The 12758-nt window shown below is 46.3% G+C and overlaps 1 protein-coding gene across 1 annotated transcript in view; it reads right to left on the minus strand.

The window, feature by feature from the left end:
* Window positions 1-3435: 3435 nt before the first annotated feature.
* Window positions 3436-12758, minus strand: part of LOC147122359 (calcium-activated chloride channel regulator 1-like) — a 53877-nt gene continuing 44554 nt past the window's right edge. The window contains exon 14 of the mRNA XM_085983441.1: window positions 3436-5525. Coding sequence (XP_085839567.1) covers window positions 4798-5525 — 728 coding nt within the window. The 3' untranslated portion in view covers window positions 3436-4797. The remainder of the gene's footprint in view (window positions 5526-12758) is intronic.

The following is a 12758-nucleotide window of genomic DNA, read 5'->3' on the forward strand; positions in this document are numbered from 1 at the left end:
CTATGACTATGACTATGCAGAGTATTATTTAAATGGTGCTAGATTGGGAAATGCTGATGTACAAAGGGACCTGGGTGTCCTTGTATACCAGTCACTGAAAGCAAACATGCAGGTGCAGCAAGCAGTTAGGAAGGCAAATGGTATGTTGGCCTTCATTGCAAGAGGATTTGAGTACAGGAGCAAGGATGTCTTACTACAGTTGGACAGAGCCTTGGTGAGACCACACCTGGAGTACTGTGTGCAGTTTTGGTCTCCTTACCTAAGAAAGGATATACTTGTCATAGAGGGAGTGCAGTGAAGGTTCACCAGACTGATTCCTGGGATGGCAGGACTGTCATATGAGGAAAGATTGGGTCGACTAGGCCTGTATTCACTGGAGTTTAGAAGAATGGGAGGGGATTTCATTGAAACGTATAAAATTCTGACAGGGCTAGACAGACTGGGTGCAGGGAGGATGTTTCCCTTGGCTGGGGGGTCTAGAACGAGGGGTCACAGTCTCAGGATATGGGGTAGGACATTTAGGACTGAGATGAGGAGAAATTTCTTCACTCAGAGGGTGGTGAACCTGTGGAATTCTCTACCACAGAAGGCTATGGAGGCCAAGTCACTGAATATATTTAAGAAGGAGGTAGATAGATTTCTAGACACAAAAGCATCATGGGGAGAGAGCAGGAATATGGTATTGAGATAGAGGATCAGCCATGATCATATTGAATGGCAAAGCAGGCTCGAAGGGCCGAATGGCCTACTCCTGCTCCTATTTTTCGATATTCTATGTTTCCACCTCTACCTCAGCCCAGCTGCTGCTGAAACTTTCATTCGTGCCTTTGTCACCTCCTTGCTGGAACATTCCAATGTTCTCCTGGCTGGCTTTCCATTCTCCATAAATTCCACCTCATCCAAAACTCTGCTGCCTGTATCCTATCCCACACCAAATCCTGCTCGCCCATTGCCCATTCTTCAACTTTCTAAATAACAACAGAAAATGCTGGAAAAACTCAGCAGGCCAGGCAACATCCGTGGAGAGAGAAATAGAGTCAACGTTTCAGGTCGAAACCCTTCGTCAAGGCTGAAAAAGCTCAGGAAATGAAACAAATTAAAAGGCCAGTTTGGGGGCTGGGAGAGAACAAAAGAGAAGTGAAGAGACATTAAGATGTATTCAAAATGAGACGAGATGGTAATCGGACTAGTGGAGACAAAAGACGGCTCTAGATTAGGTGTGAAATGCGCTGGCAGATTGGGAGACAGCTGCCATGCGGGAGAGAAAAAATTCTAAATTCTATATTCTTATTGGCTCATTATCTCCCAGTGCCTCAAATTTGAAATGTTCATACTTGTGCTCAAATCCCTCCGTGACTTCACCCCTCCCCAGCTCTAATCTTGTGCAGTGCTACAACCTCCCCCTCTTAAACTTTCCATTCCTCTGACTCTGTCCTCTTGTCCCCTCCCTTCGCCTCATCAGTGGTGGCCGTGCCTTGAGCTGCCGCGGCCTCACACACTGGAATTCTCATCCTAAACCCTTGTCTCTCCTGAAATCTACCTTTTTGGCTGGGCAGCTGGTCACCACATATATCTTCTTTCCATCAGCATCCATTATCTTCATTATCTGATTTGTTTGTATTTTCTGTTCTATAGAAACAAATACGCTTTTGGTTTAAAGGAATATAGAGGGAGCAGCCCCTCTTAAAAACAATGTTAATCCAATAGCAGCTCCATGTTCACAGTAAAAATTACATTAATGGGATATGTGGAAGAAATTAATTCGGCAACAATACTGAAAATCAGATGCTCTTTATTAAATAAGTCTAAACTATTAATTTCATACATAGTTTATTACAGTACTGAAAGTACACCAATAACTGCACAAGATTAGTAGAGACATTATTACTGCTCACGGGAATGGGCTGTGCATGTTTGGATACAAAGTCAGGTGTAAATGAGACCAACAGGTGTTTGTGTGGAAAATGTGGATTTTCCCACAGTGCATCAGAGAATGATAAGATAGAATTTAAAAACTTAAGGGAAAAACATTACATCGTTTGGATATTTTGTCATTTGCACCGGCAGATTTAGCAGAAATGCTGTAGGATATTTTTTATTAAAATAAGAAATTCTCTTATTCCAGGTACCACCCCTCTTTTCTCTGAAGGCGCTGACCCGTGTTAGGATATGGCTCTATGGGGATCTCACCATTCGCAGGTACATCATCTAAATGGCCCTTCTTCACGTGGAAGCCCGGGCAGTGACTGGCACAGGTTGTTGACCTCATGGACATTGCAGCTGAGCCAGATCACCATCTAAATTACCAGAGCAGTCACCGAATAGAATTCAGGAGAGGGAAGCCTGAGGTGTTTTTTATTTTTCCTTCTCTAGGCCAGGGACACCGAGGCCAGCTGGATGAGCCTTAAGAGAGACACCAACAGACGTGGCACAGATCGGGGCTAGGGACCGGGGAGCTTTCTGTTCAGCATGGCTGAATAGCGCACTGTGTGGCATCTTGACCAAGTGAGCAATTGGGGAAGACCACCAGTGTGGGAAAGCTGCCCAGTTAAGCTTCAGTTATCTGCAGTGATATCCTGATATTGACCGACGTTCATTTTCTTTTAAAAAAAAGATTGTCTGCAACTCCGCTTGTCTTTTGCACGGATGAGAACTGCCTCGCTACATATCAGTCACTGCACTTCAAATAATCCATTACTGTATATCTAAAGTGCTTTGGAATGCGAATCTTTTCTTCAAGTGAATTACATCTGTTCAAACACTTGAAGTGGCCTTGTTACTGTTCCCATGAGTATAATTACTAACAAGATTCAAACCCTGGGGACGATAGCCTGTGCCTTTCTGACAAAAGTGTTCCAGAAGAGCCGGGAATTAGGTTGGGACCCAAAAAACGGCAGGTCCCAGCTTTAATTTGGGGGTTCCAAGTGGTCTAGTAAGGGCTGGAGCCTCTGCCCGCCCCAAACAAGGCCATATTTGTGTCGGTTGCAAAATTTCTTTGCCCAAGCAGAAATAACATTAGATCCCAAACACAGAGAGGAGCATTAGACTCAAATGCAAAGAATTGAAAATATACTAGAATCTACAAATGGTTAAGTAGCTCAATGGGATTCTGAAGGGATAATTACTAGTCCTAGCCCTTTTCAGGCTACCCCAGATCAGGCGTATTCCCCAGACATTCACCTGCAACTAAAGTTAAAGATAGCCGAATTCTATAAGACGTTTAATTGGGTCTAAAAGTTCAGACTATCTCTCCCTAAAGGAAAGGAACGACGTGAAGATGTTACCATCCTCCGGATAGCACTTTTAATAAGTTTAACTAGACTGTAACCTTCCGGATATTATGAGGGTCTGGAATACCCCCCAGAATTCTGCAACCCCATACAAAAGTGTTTACAGAAATTGAGTTCACGAGTTTGATACAGAAATACTACTTGAGACAATTCTAAAAACATTTATTGATTTATTTAAGAGCCGACATACAGTTAACAGCTGTTGAGTCAATTGCAACTTTAACAGTTCAAAATACAAATAGCTTACATTTCTTATCCTCAGAGATCCTTATTCTCAAATCTTAACTTCATACATTTTTACATTTCTATATTCTTAATCCAGGATATCCACCAAAATCAAATACCTTGATTACCCGAGACTCAGAGTTGTAGGCTTAGAGAGTGGTCCTGAAGCCGAGAATCGCTTGCCCCTTCCCAGTGACTTCTGACTTTCTATTCTGAAAAGCTCTATTTTTATACCTTTTTTTAGTGGTTTATCCTTTGAAGTTTTCTGCTGATGTAAGCTAATTATCTCTAGTCATCTTCCTGTTGACTTTTCTCTATTCTTACTGTCAATTTAGCTGCTGCGTGCATAATTATGTCTCTACCTTTAGGTGTTCCAAGAACTTATTATAAAATGGTTACAACAGATTTATCTTTTTGATGTCATTTTTATCGAAGGTCTTCCATTCAATTCTTAATATTGGCTTAACTGGTTATTAGCAGATGTCGTGACTACTATGTGTTCCAAATTCAACACAAACACAATGTAATTGCTTGGGGTATCTATTGAAGTCATATCTACAAAGTGTTCAATAGGTATTATATTTACAACATGTAAATTAAAAACACTTCAACTAGGGTGTTTGTTTTCCTAGCCATCTTAGTTGGTTATATTACTGACTTATGTTTCCTGTCTTTCATTTGATGTTACTTTTACAAAGGCACATGGTTTTTTAATATTCTGTGTTCCTGTTCGAAGTGTTAGTTTTGAACACTTTACTTGGGTCATTCCATTGTGTTTCTCCCAAACTCCAGGCCTTCTGGAAGCGCCAAACTGCTATTTCAATAGGGCCATTGTTTTAGTATTTTTAACCAATTCCCATTTTAAAAGCTTGTGTGTTAACACTTCATCTTATCTCAGAAGCCTGTATTGACACAGCCTGTGTCGCCGAGGCTTTCCAGACTTTTAAACCCAGTATATCATGTATTAATAAAATCAGAATTCTGTTCATATGATGGTGTATTTTTCTGAAATATGGCTTATTCCTTCACAATTCTACCAGACATTTTAGATTTTACTCATCTATTTATTTTACACAAGCTGGGTTTAAAACTATTTATGTCAAATATGCCGCAGTCTCAGCCCAACATCAACAGGGGAGAACATTCACAGAGAAGCCAGCTGTTTTTCTTCACACGAGTTAAATTACAGTGTTACAAATTGAACTTGGTTAACTTTTTTTGTTGTCTCTGAATAATTAGATTCAAATCAAGAATCACCAATTATAGCTTGCTGGTCCATTTCCTAACTGGGTGACACTTTCCTATGACCTCTGTTAACCAAAACACACACACTGATGGCAATTATCAGGGCAACAGCAATTACAGCAACACCAGCTATCAGAAGAATTGTTATAATGTTAAGTGTTATGGCTTTATCAGGTTGGGAAGGTGGGTTAGGTGGGCTAGTTGGGTTAGATGGGCTGGGTGGCTGAGATGGTGTAGGTGGCTGAGATGGTGTAGGTGGCTGAGATGGTGTATGTGGCTGAGATGGTGTATGTGGCTGAGATGGTGTATGTGGCTGAGATGGTGTAGGTGGCTGAGATGGTGTAGGTGGCTGAGATGGTGTAGGTGGCTGAGATGGTGTATGTGGCTGAGATGGTGTAGGTGGCTGAGATGGTGTAGGTGGCTGAGATGGTGTAGGTGGCTGAGATGGTGTATGTGGCTGAGATGGTGTATGTGGCTGAGATGGTGTAGGTGGCTGAGATGGTGTAGGTGGGACTTTAGGGGGTAAAATCAAAGCAGCCTGTGCTATATTTGACAACTCAGAAGTTTGGTTTGCTTTATCAAATGCACGAACTGCAAAGTAGATGATGGTCCCATTTTTCAACTCGATATTCTCAGATACCATAAACGTTTCCTCCGAGTTAGCAGCCTTTGGCTTCAAGCCTGTGGTGTTTACTCTTTGAGCATTTGGAAAATCATCTTTCAGTTGTGGAAAGTTTTTGCTCTTCCTTATTTCGTAGTGGGAAGCTAAAAGAAGAGAAACGAAAAATGTGAATGCAAGATATTGTGTCATTTAGGTTCTCGAAATTACCCTCTTGCGCAGTCGGATCTGCTAAAATAGTTGAGTGAAGCCAGTGGCGTGAAGGAACTGAATTAAGAACCTAAGAGAAGGCAAGCACAAGAAAAGGCCATTCAGCCCAACAAACATCGGGCTGGATTTTCATTCAGAAGCCGGGAAGGAGGCGGGACTACAACTTTCGGGTTGTAGTCCCGCCTCCATCGAGATGTGGCCAATCCACGCGATTTTCACTTGATTGACCTTGTTGAGCCCACCCAGCGGGCTCAACAGGCCAATTGAGGGCCACCCGGCAACAGGTGACGTCACAGACTGAAATTTCATCTGTCAAGACGTGTTGACAGATGAAATATCAGCGTTTCACAGCTGTTTGAAGCTGTCAAACACTGACAGTCTGACTTCTAACCTGAGTCCTTCTACGCAGACTCAGTTAGAAATCTCGCCGGCACTGAAAGCTGCAGGCTGTCACTTTTGACAGATCGCAGCCATTCTGCTTTCTGTGCTGGCTGAATGATGGACTCCCGAAACACAGAGGAAGGAAGGCTGTAAAGGTAAGTACAGGTAATTTAAACTTCTTTACACACTTAAGACACACCAAACACACTTACCTTTGCACTCATGCACCCATCATTCACCTGAACATCGACATCTCGACCCCTCCAAGTCCTTCAGCCTGACGGCCCGCCTCCTCTAATCTGGCGTGGTTTGGAGCCGTCGGGAATCCCACACGACAACCTCAAAATAGGGATTAGGCTAAAAACTGCCTGTTAACTACCTGTTACAGGCAGTTAATTGGCACTAATCCCTTCCCGCCTCAGGTCGGCGGGTCCCAGTGCGGGGCGGGTACCCACCTCCTTTGAAACTTACATGGAGGCGGGTTTTGGGCGGGATGGTGTCGGGACCCCCGAATTCAGGATTTTAGCCCCCCACACGCCTAAAAGCCCGCCTCACGGCACACTGAAAATCGACCCCATCGTCTCACTAGGTCACTCCCATTACAACATTCATTCAATTTGTGAATACACCCATTACAATTTTGGGTCTACCTTAAGCATTCTCTAGGGTACAGTGGCACTACTCACTCTTGTAAGTGGTCTGAGTGCCTTATGTTCAGAAGTGTGCCCATATTGCCCAATATATAATTACACAATAGTGTAACCCAGTGAAGTAACAATAGGGCCCCTTTGAGATCTGAATTCAATGTCATGGCCTTGATTTTAACTCAGGATGGGACTGGTACATGGGGGTTGGGGTGGGAGGTGTGGTGCAGGGCGAGCAACAAGCTCACGTGCTGAGGCCCGGAGAGATTCTAGCTCCTGCAGCTCATTTACATACAGGAAACTCTCTTTTTACCAGCACCTAAATATCCGGAAATCTCTCTTAACCGGCAAAATTCAGGAGTAGGTTCAGGTAAGTTTTACTATATATTAGTGGCCGTGTAACCTGGGTTCCTGGATCTGTGGCCATGTAGCCGGGGTTCCTGCACCTGTGGCCGTGCAACAGGGACTCCTGGATCTGTGGCCGTGTAACCGGGACACCTGCACAAGTGCCGTGTAACCGGGGCTCCTGCTCCTGTGGCCGTGTACGGGACTCTCGTACCTTGTTATTTATATCTCTATGTAATCCAGACTTTTTGATCAACCGGCACCATGCCAGTCCCGTCGGTGCCGGATAAAAAAGAGTTTCCTGTATGTAAGATCGGCCTCCCGCCCAAAACTCGGCAGGAGTCATTGCCTGGCCGGCGAGCGGGAGCAGGAATTCGGGTGGCAGGAGGCCTCCACTGAGGGCTACGGGAAGGGAATCCCTGTCAAGGGAGTGAGGGTGGGTGGGAAGCGCAGGCAGGCCCAAGATTTCCTCGTGGTGCCTGGAGGAGCACTCCAGCTCCAGCTTACTGACTTCAATCTCACTTCTTTGAAAAAGGAAAGAATAATTGTAATGTATATACCTTTAAGGGGGGAACTACTTTTTACAGCTCATGTATACTCTAGTACCGGCAGTGACCACACCTGTATATAGCACTGAGTAGTAATCTGTACAGTTCAGTTCCAGAGTGAGCCACGTTGAGTAAACACCTGTTGTACCGTTCTCCTGCAGTCTGTGTCTTACTACTGATGGACACAACATTGGCGACGAGGCAAATTCGATCCTACCTGCAACTCTGCATCACCTCCCAGGGATTGGAGGTCAAGGCCAGAGACACGGGCGTCGACCACGGGCAACCGCCCAGTCATCCAGCAGAGACTCGAGAATTGCGGGGGAGGCTGTTGAGAGCCAGGCTTGGCTTTCCAGTCGCGGTGGTCCAGCGAAACGGGCTGGCAACAGGTAGTGCGCAGACACTTCCCGGACAGCGGCGGGCTAGAGCCCGACCGAGCGGCACAGCAAAGGGCCGAGCAGCGTCGACGGGAGAGAGAGAGAGAGAGGGCAGAGCGCACAGGGTGCAGCCGGTGTTCAGGGGCCGAGCAGCGTCGAGGAGAGGGAGAGAGACGCCCAGAAACCCGTGAGACGCCGCCATTGCCACGAGGACCGCCGAGAGCGGCGTTGGCAGCAGCGCAGGAGAAGCGCGCGAAACCTACAGGGTGCCGCCATTGCCACGAGGACCGCCGAGAGCGGCGTTGGCAGCAGCGCAGGAGAAGCGCACGAAACCTACAGGGGGCCGCCATTGCCACGAGGACCACCTAGAGCGGCTTTGGCAGCAGCAGGGGAGGAAGGAAAGCGCGGGAGACGCCATTTTAAGCCATTTTAAACCACACCCAAAATGCCGAAGAGTGGCAGTATCACCGCATTTGACAATGAAGTTGAAGATTGGACTACATATGTCGAACGACTAGAGGTGTCGTGCAAGGCAAATGAGGTGTCAGATGACAAGAAAGCGCCGGTATTGATAAATTTAATGGGTGCAAAGACGTATGGCTTATTACGAAATCTAGTAACCCCAGCGAAGCCAGTGGAAAAGAGTTTTGGAGACATAGTGACGATACTACAGGAACATTTAAACCCCACAGCGCTGCTGATAGCAGAAAGATTCAAGTTTCACAAACGGAACCAGCATAAGGATGAAAGCAATGCTGAATATTTAACAGAACTGCGCAAACTATTGAAACACTGCCAGTTTGGAACGGGACTGGCAGATACCTTAAGGGACAAGTTTGTGTGTGGGCTTCAAAGTGAAGGAACCCAGAAACGGCTTTTATCTGAAAAGGACCTTACGCTGGACAAGGCTTTCAGCATTGCGGTATCATATGAAGCAGCAGCACGGGGCGCTGCAGAGATACAACAGAGACCGCAAGAATATGGCACAAACTAAATGTCATACAGAACAGAGAAGTTCTATCACTGCGGCAGAACAACACACGACCACAATGATTGCTGGTTCAAAGACAAAGTGTGCAGACAGTGTGGAAAAGTAGGACACATAGCACGAGTCTGCAGGTCGGGAAAGAAAACCAGCAATAAGAAATCTCCAAAAGAAAAGTACAAGAAGGTGCATAAGGTGGCGGAGAATAGTTCAGACGAACAAATGAGTGATACCGACTCCGAAAGCAGGGAGCTGAGTTGTCTGAAACTACATAATGTGATCAAAACAGAGGATCACCGAACCATTTGGGTCACTCTCAAGATAGCAGGAGTCCAGGTAAAAATGGAATTGGACACAGGATCAGCCCTAACAGTCATAAACCGACGGGACTACGAGCGGCTATTCTCACACATACCCTTGAGAGACACAAAAATTATTTTGAAGACGTACACGGGGCAAAAAGTCTACCCCAAAGGAAAAATAAGGGTGACCATTATATATAACGGTAAGGAAACACTAAAACTAGACCTGTATGTATTGCAAGATGGAGGACCACCATTACTGGGACGTGAGTGGATCCGGAAAATACAGCTGGATTGGCATTCCATACAAGCACTGACTGTGGCTGCCAAAAAGGATGACGACGTCACACCTGGGCGACTGTCAAAGATCCTAACCGACGCGCAAGAAGTGTTCCAGCAAGGACTCGGAACACTAAAAGGCATGACAGCAACAATTAAAATCGAAGAAAATGCAAGCCCAACATTTTTTAAGGCCAGACCGGTACCTTATGCGATCCGCCCAGCTGTCGAAGCAGAGCGGGAGAGTTTGGAACTTTCAGGAGTACTGTCCAAGGTAGACTGGAGCGAGTGGGCTACACCCATCGTCCCTGTGATGAAAAAGTCGTTGAGCAGCATGCCTGGGGAACCAAGGAAGGTTCGCATCTGTGGGGACTTTAAGGTAACAGTCCTTCACACCGTGCAATATCCACTTCCGCGGATTGAAGATATTTTCGCCTCGCTATCTGGAGGGAAACGCTTCACTAAGATTGATCTGGCCCAGGCGTATCTGCAAATGGAGGTAGAAGAAGCATCAAAAAAATACCTCACAATCAACACCCATAAAGGTCTCTACCAATAAAACCAGCTGGTATTCGGGGTAGCATCAGCTCCGGCTATTTGGCAAAGGGCAATGGAACAAGTCCTGCAAGGGATCCCAGGGACCCAGTGTTATTTGGACAACATCCTGGTCACAGGCGAAAATGACAGTGATCACCTCGCCAACCTGGAGCAGGTGCTCACTAGATTGAAGGAATATGGGCTCCGAGCTAACCGCCCCAAATGCGAGTTTTTTAAAAAACAGATCTCGTATTGTGGCCATGTTATCGATAAAGAGGGGTTACATAAGTCCCCAGAAAAGATTGAGGCAGTAGTCAAGGCTCCAGCACCGGAAAACATGTCACAACTGAGGTCGTTCCTCGGGCTGGTTGTGGTGTATGTAACTTGTTCCACCTTAAGAGAACTTAAACCTGTTCCACCTTAAGAGATGTACTACTTTCTCTGGCTGCTGTATACGGTAATACCGGTGGTGACCACACCGGTATATAAGTGCTGTGTAGTAATTTGCTGGGTAGTACAGCCCTAACCTCCGAATAGTAAAGACCTATTGAAAAGTTATTCTTGTAGTCTGTGTCAGTAATTGACCTTAAATATAACTGGAACACACAGACTTAACAGTGGCGACGAGTCCGATCTTACCCTGCGGCAGTTTACATCCACGGCAGCTTCGTCCTCAGAACGGGCGTCGAGAAGAGGCATCCACCCTCATCATCCTGCTGAACAGCACGTCGCGCGGGAGGCATCGAGGACCCGGAGTGAAGAAGAGAAATTCTGAACTCGAAGCCCCCATCAGCGGCAGACAGCTATCTTCCTTCTACCACGGTGGTGGGTAAGCCAATCAGCGAAAGTCGGCCGCGTTGGCTGTAGCGAAGGGGAGGGAAGACGGAGGAAAGAGGGCGGTGAAATCGACCGCGGCCGGTGAAAAGGGCCGGGCCGTATTCGGGCCGAAAGGCGCAGCGACTGGGGCAGCTGAAGGCGCGAGAGCCGCGGTGAATTCGAACGCAGCGGGTGCACATAACCGGGCTGCAAGAAGGGCTGCGAGGCGCGACGGCAGGGAAGCGCGAATGCCCACGGGAACCGCGGTGGAGTAGAAGCAGCGTCGTGGGAGTTGTTAACCACTGGGGAGGCGAGACCGGCAGCAGCACAGCAATCACCATTGCAGCCAGCGGGTGAAGAAGACGAGCACGGGAAAGACCGCCAAGCGCGGGAAGCCGCCATTTTGGAAAAAAAAAATTGCAAAGATGCCTAAACATGGGAACATTAATACTTTTGATAGCGACATCAAAGATTGGACCACGTATGTAGAACGCATAGAAGTTTATTGTAGAGCAAATAAGATACCAGATGGGGAGAAAGCACTAACCTTATTAAACTTAATGGGTGCGAAGACATACGGGCAATTGAAACACCTTCTATCACCAGAGAAACCGGCGGATAAGACTTTCGCGGATATTGTTACCGTCCTGAAAAATCATTTAAGCCCCACGCTGCTGATGCTAGCGGAACGATTTAAATTTTACAGCAGAAAGCAGCTGAAAGATGAAAGCAATGCTGAATTTTTAATTGAATTGCGTAAGCTAGCAAAGTACTGTCAGTTTGGAACAGGACTAACAGATGCGCTAAGAGATAAATTTGCGTGTGGATTGTTAAAAGAAGAGACACAAAAGCGACTGCTTGAGGAGAATGAGCTGACGCTTGATAAAGCTGTCGCTATGGCAGCATCGCACGAAGCCGCAGCGAGAGGCACGGCGGTAATGCAGCTACGGTCACCGGAACTCAACACAAATCAAATGGTCTTAGGTACAGTAAAATGTTATCGTTGTGGAAAGACAACGCACGATCAGAACCAGTGCTGGTTCAAAAATAAGGAATGCAGAAAATGTGGCAGGCTTGGTCACATAGCTAAAGTATGCCGGTCAGGAGAGAAGACCAGCAACAAAAAGTCACCGCAGGGAAAGTACAGAAAGGTACACAAGGTGACAGAGAACAGTTCGAACGAACAGAAGTCAGATTCAGACGCCAGCAGTAATGAACTGGGTAGCTTAAGAGTACACAACGTTGGTAAGGAAGCAGACCTCCAGACAATTTGGGTCACACTTCAGATAGCAGGAGTCCAAGTGAAGATGGAATTGGACACTGGATCGGCATTGACGGTCATGAATAAGAAAGATTACAAAAGGTTATTCCAACATATTCCCCTACGGGATACGGAGATTGTATTGAAAACATAGACGGGGCAAAGAGTATACCCCATCGGAAAGATAGAGGTAAAGGCGGTCCACAAGGGCAAAGAAAGCCGAGGAATGGACTTATATGTGCTACCTGAAGGAGGTCCACCACTACTGGGACGGGAGTGGATTCGAAAAATGAATATGGACTGGCATTCCTTAAAAGCACTAACGGTAGATGCCAGGGGAACAGATGTCAAACCTAAACGATTGTCCAGAATATTGGACGATGCTAAAGAGGTGTTCCAGCAGGGACTGGGAACACTGAGAGGAATTACAGCAAACATCAAGATTGAAGAACATGCACAACCAAAATTTTTCAAAGCCAGACCGGTACCCTATGCGATACGACCTGCTGTGGAAGCGGAGCTGGAAGCGCTAGAACGTTCAGGAGTACTGTCTAAGGTAGACTGGAGTGAGTGGGCTACGCCCATTGTTCCCGTGATGAAACGTCCTTCGAGCAACAAGCCGGGAGAACCAGGGAAGGTTCGCATCTGTGGAGATTTCAAGATCACTGTTAATCCGGTGCTTCACACGGTGCAG

The sequence above is a fragment of the Somniosus microcephalus genome, chromosome 3 (genome assembly GCF_052327205.1).
Source record: "Somniosus microcephalus isolate GS21.2 chromosome 3, FLI_Smic_1.0, whole genome shotgun sequence".
NCBI classification, from domain to species: Eukaryota; Metazoa; Chordata; class Chondrichthyes; order Squaliformes; family Somniosidae; genus Somniosus; species Somniosus microcephalus.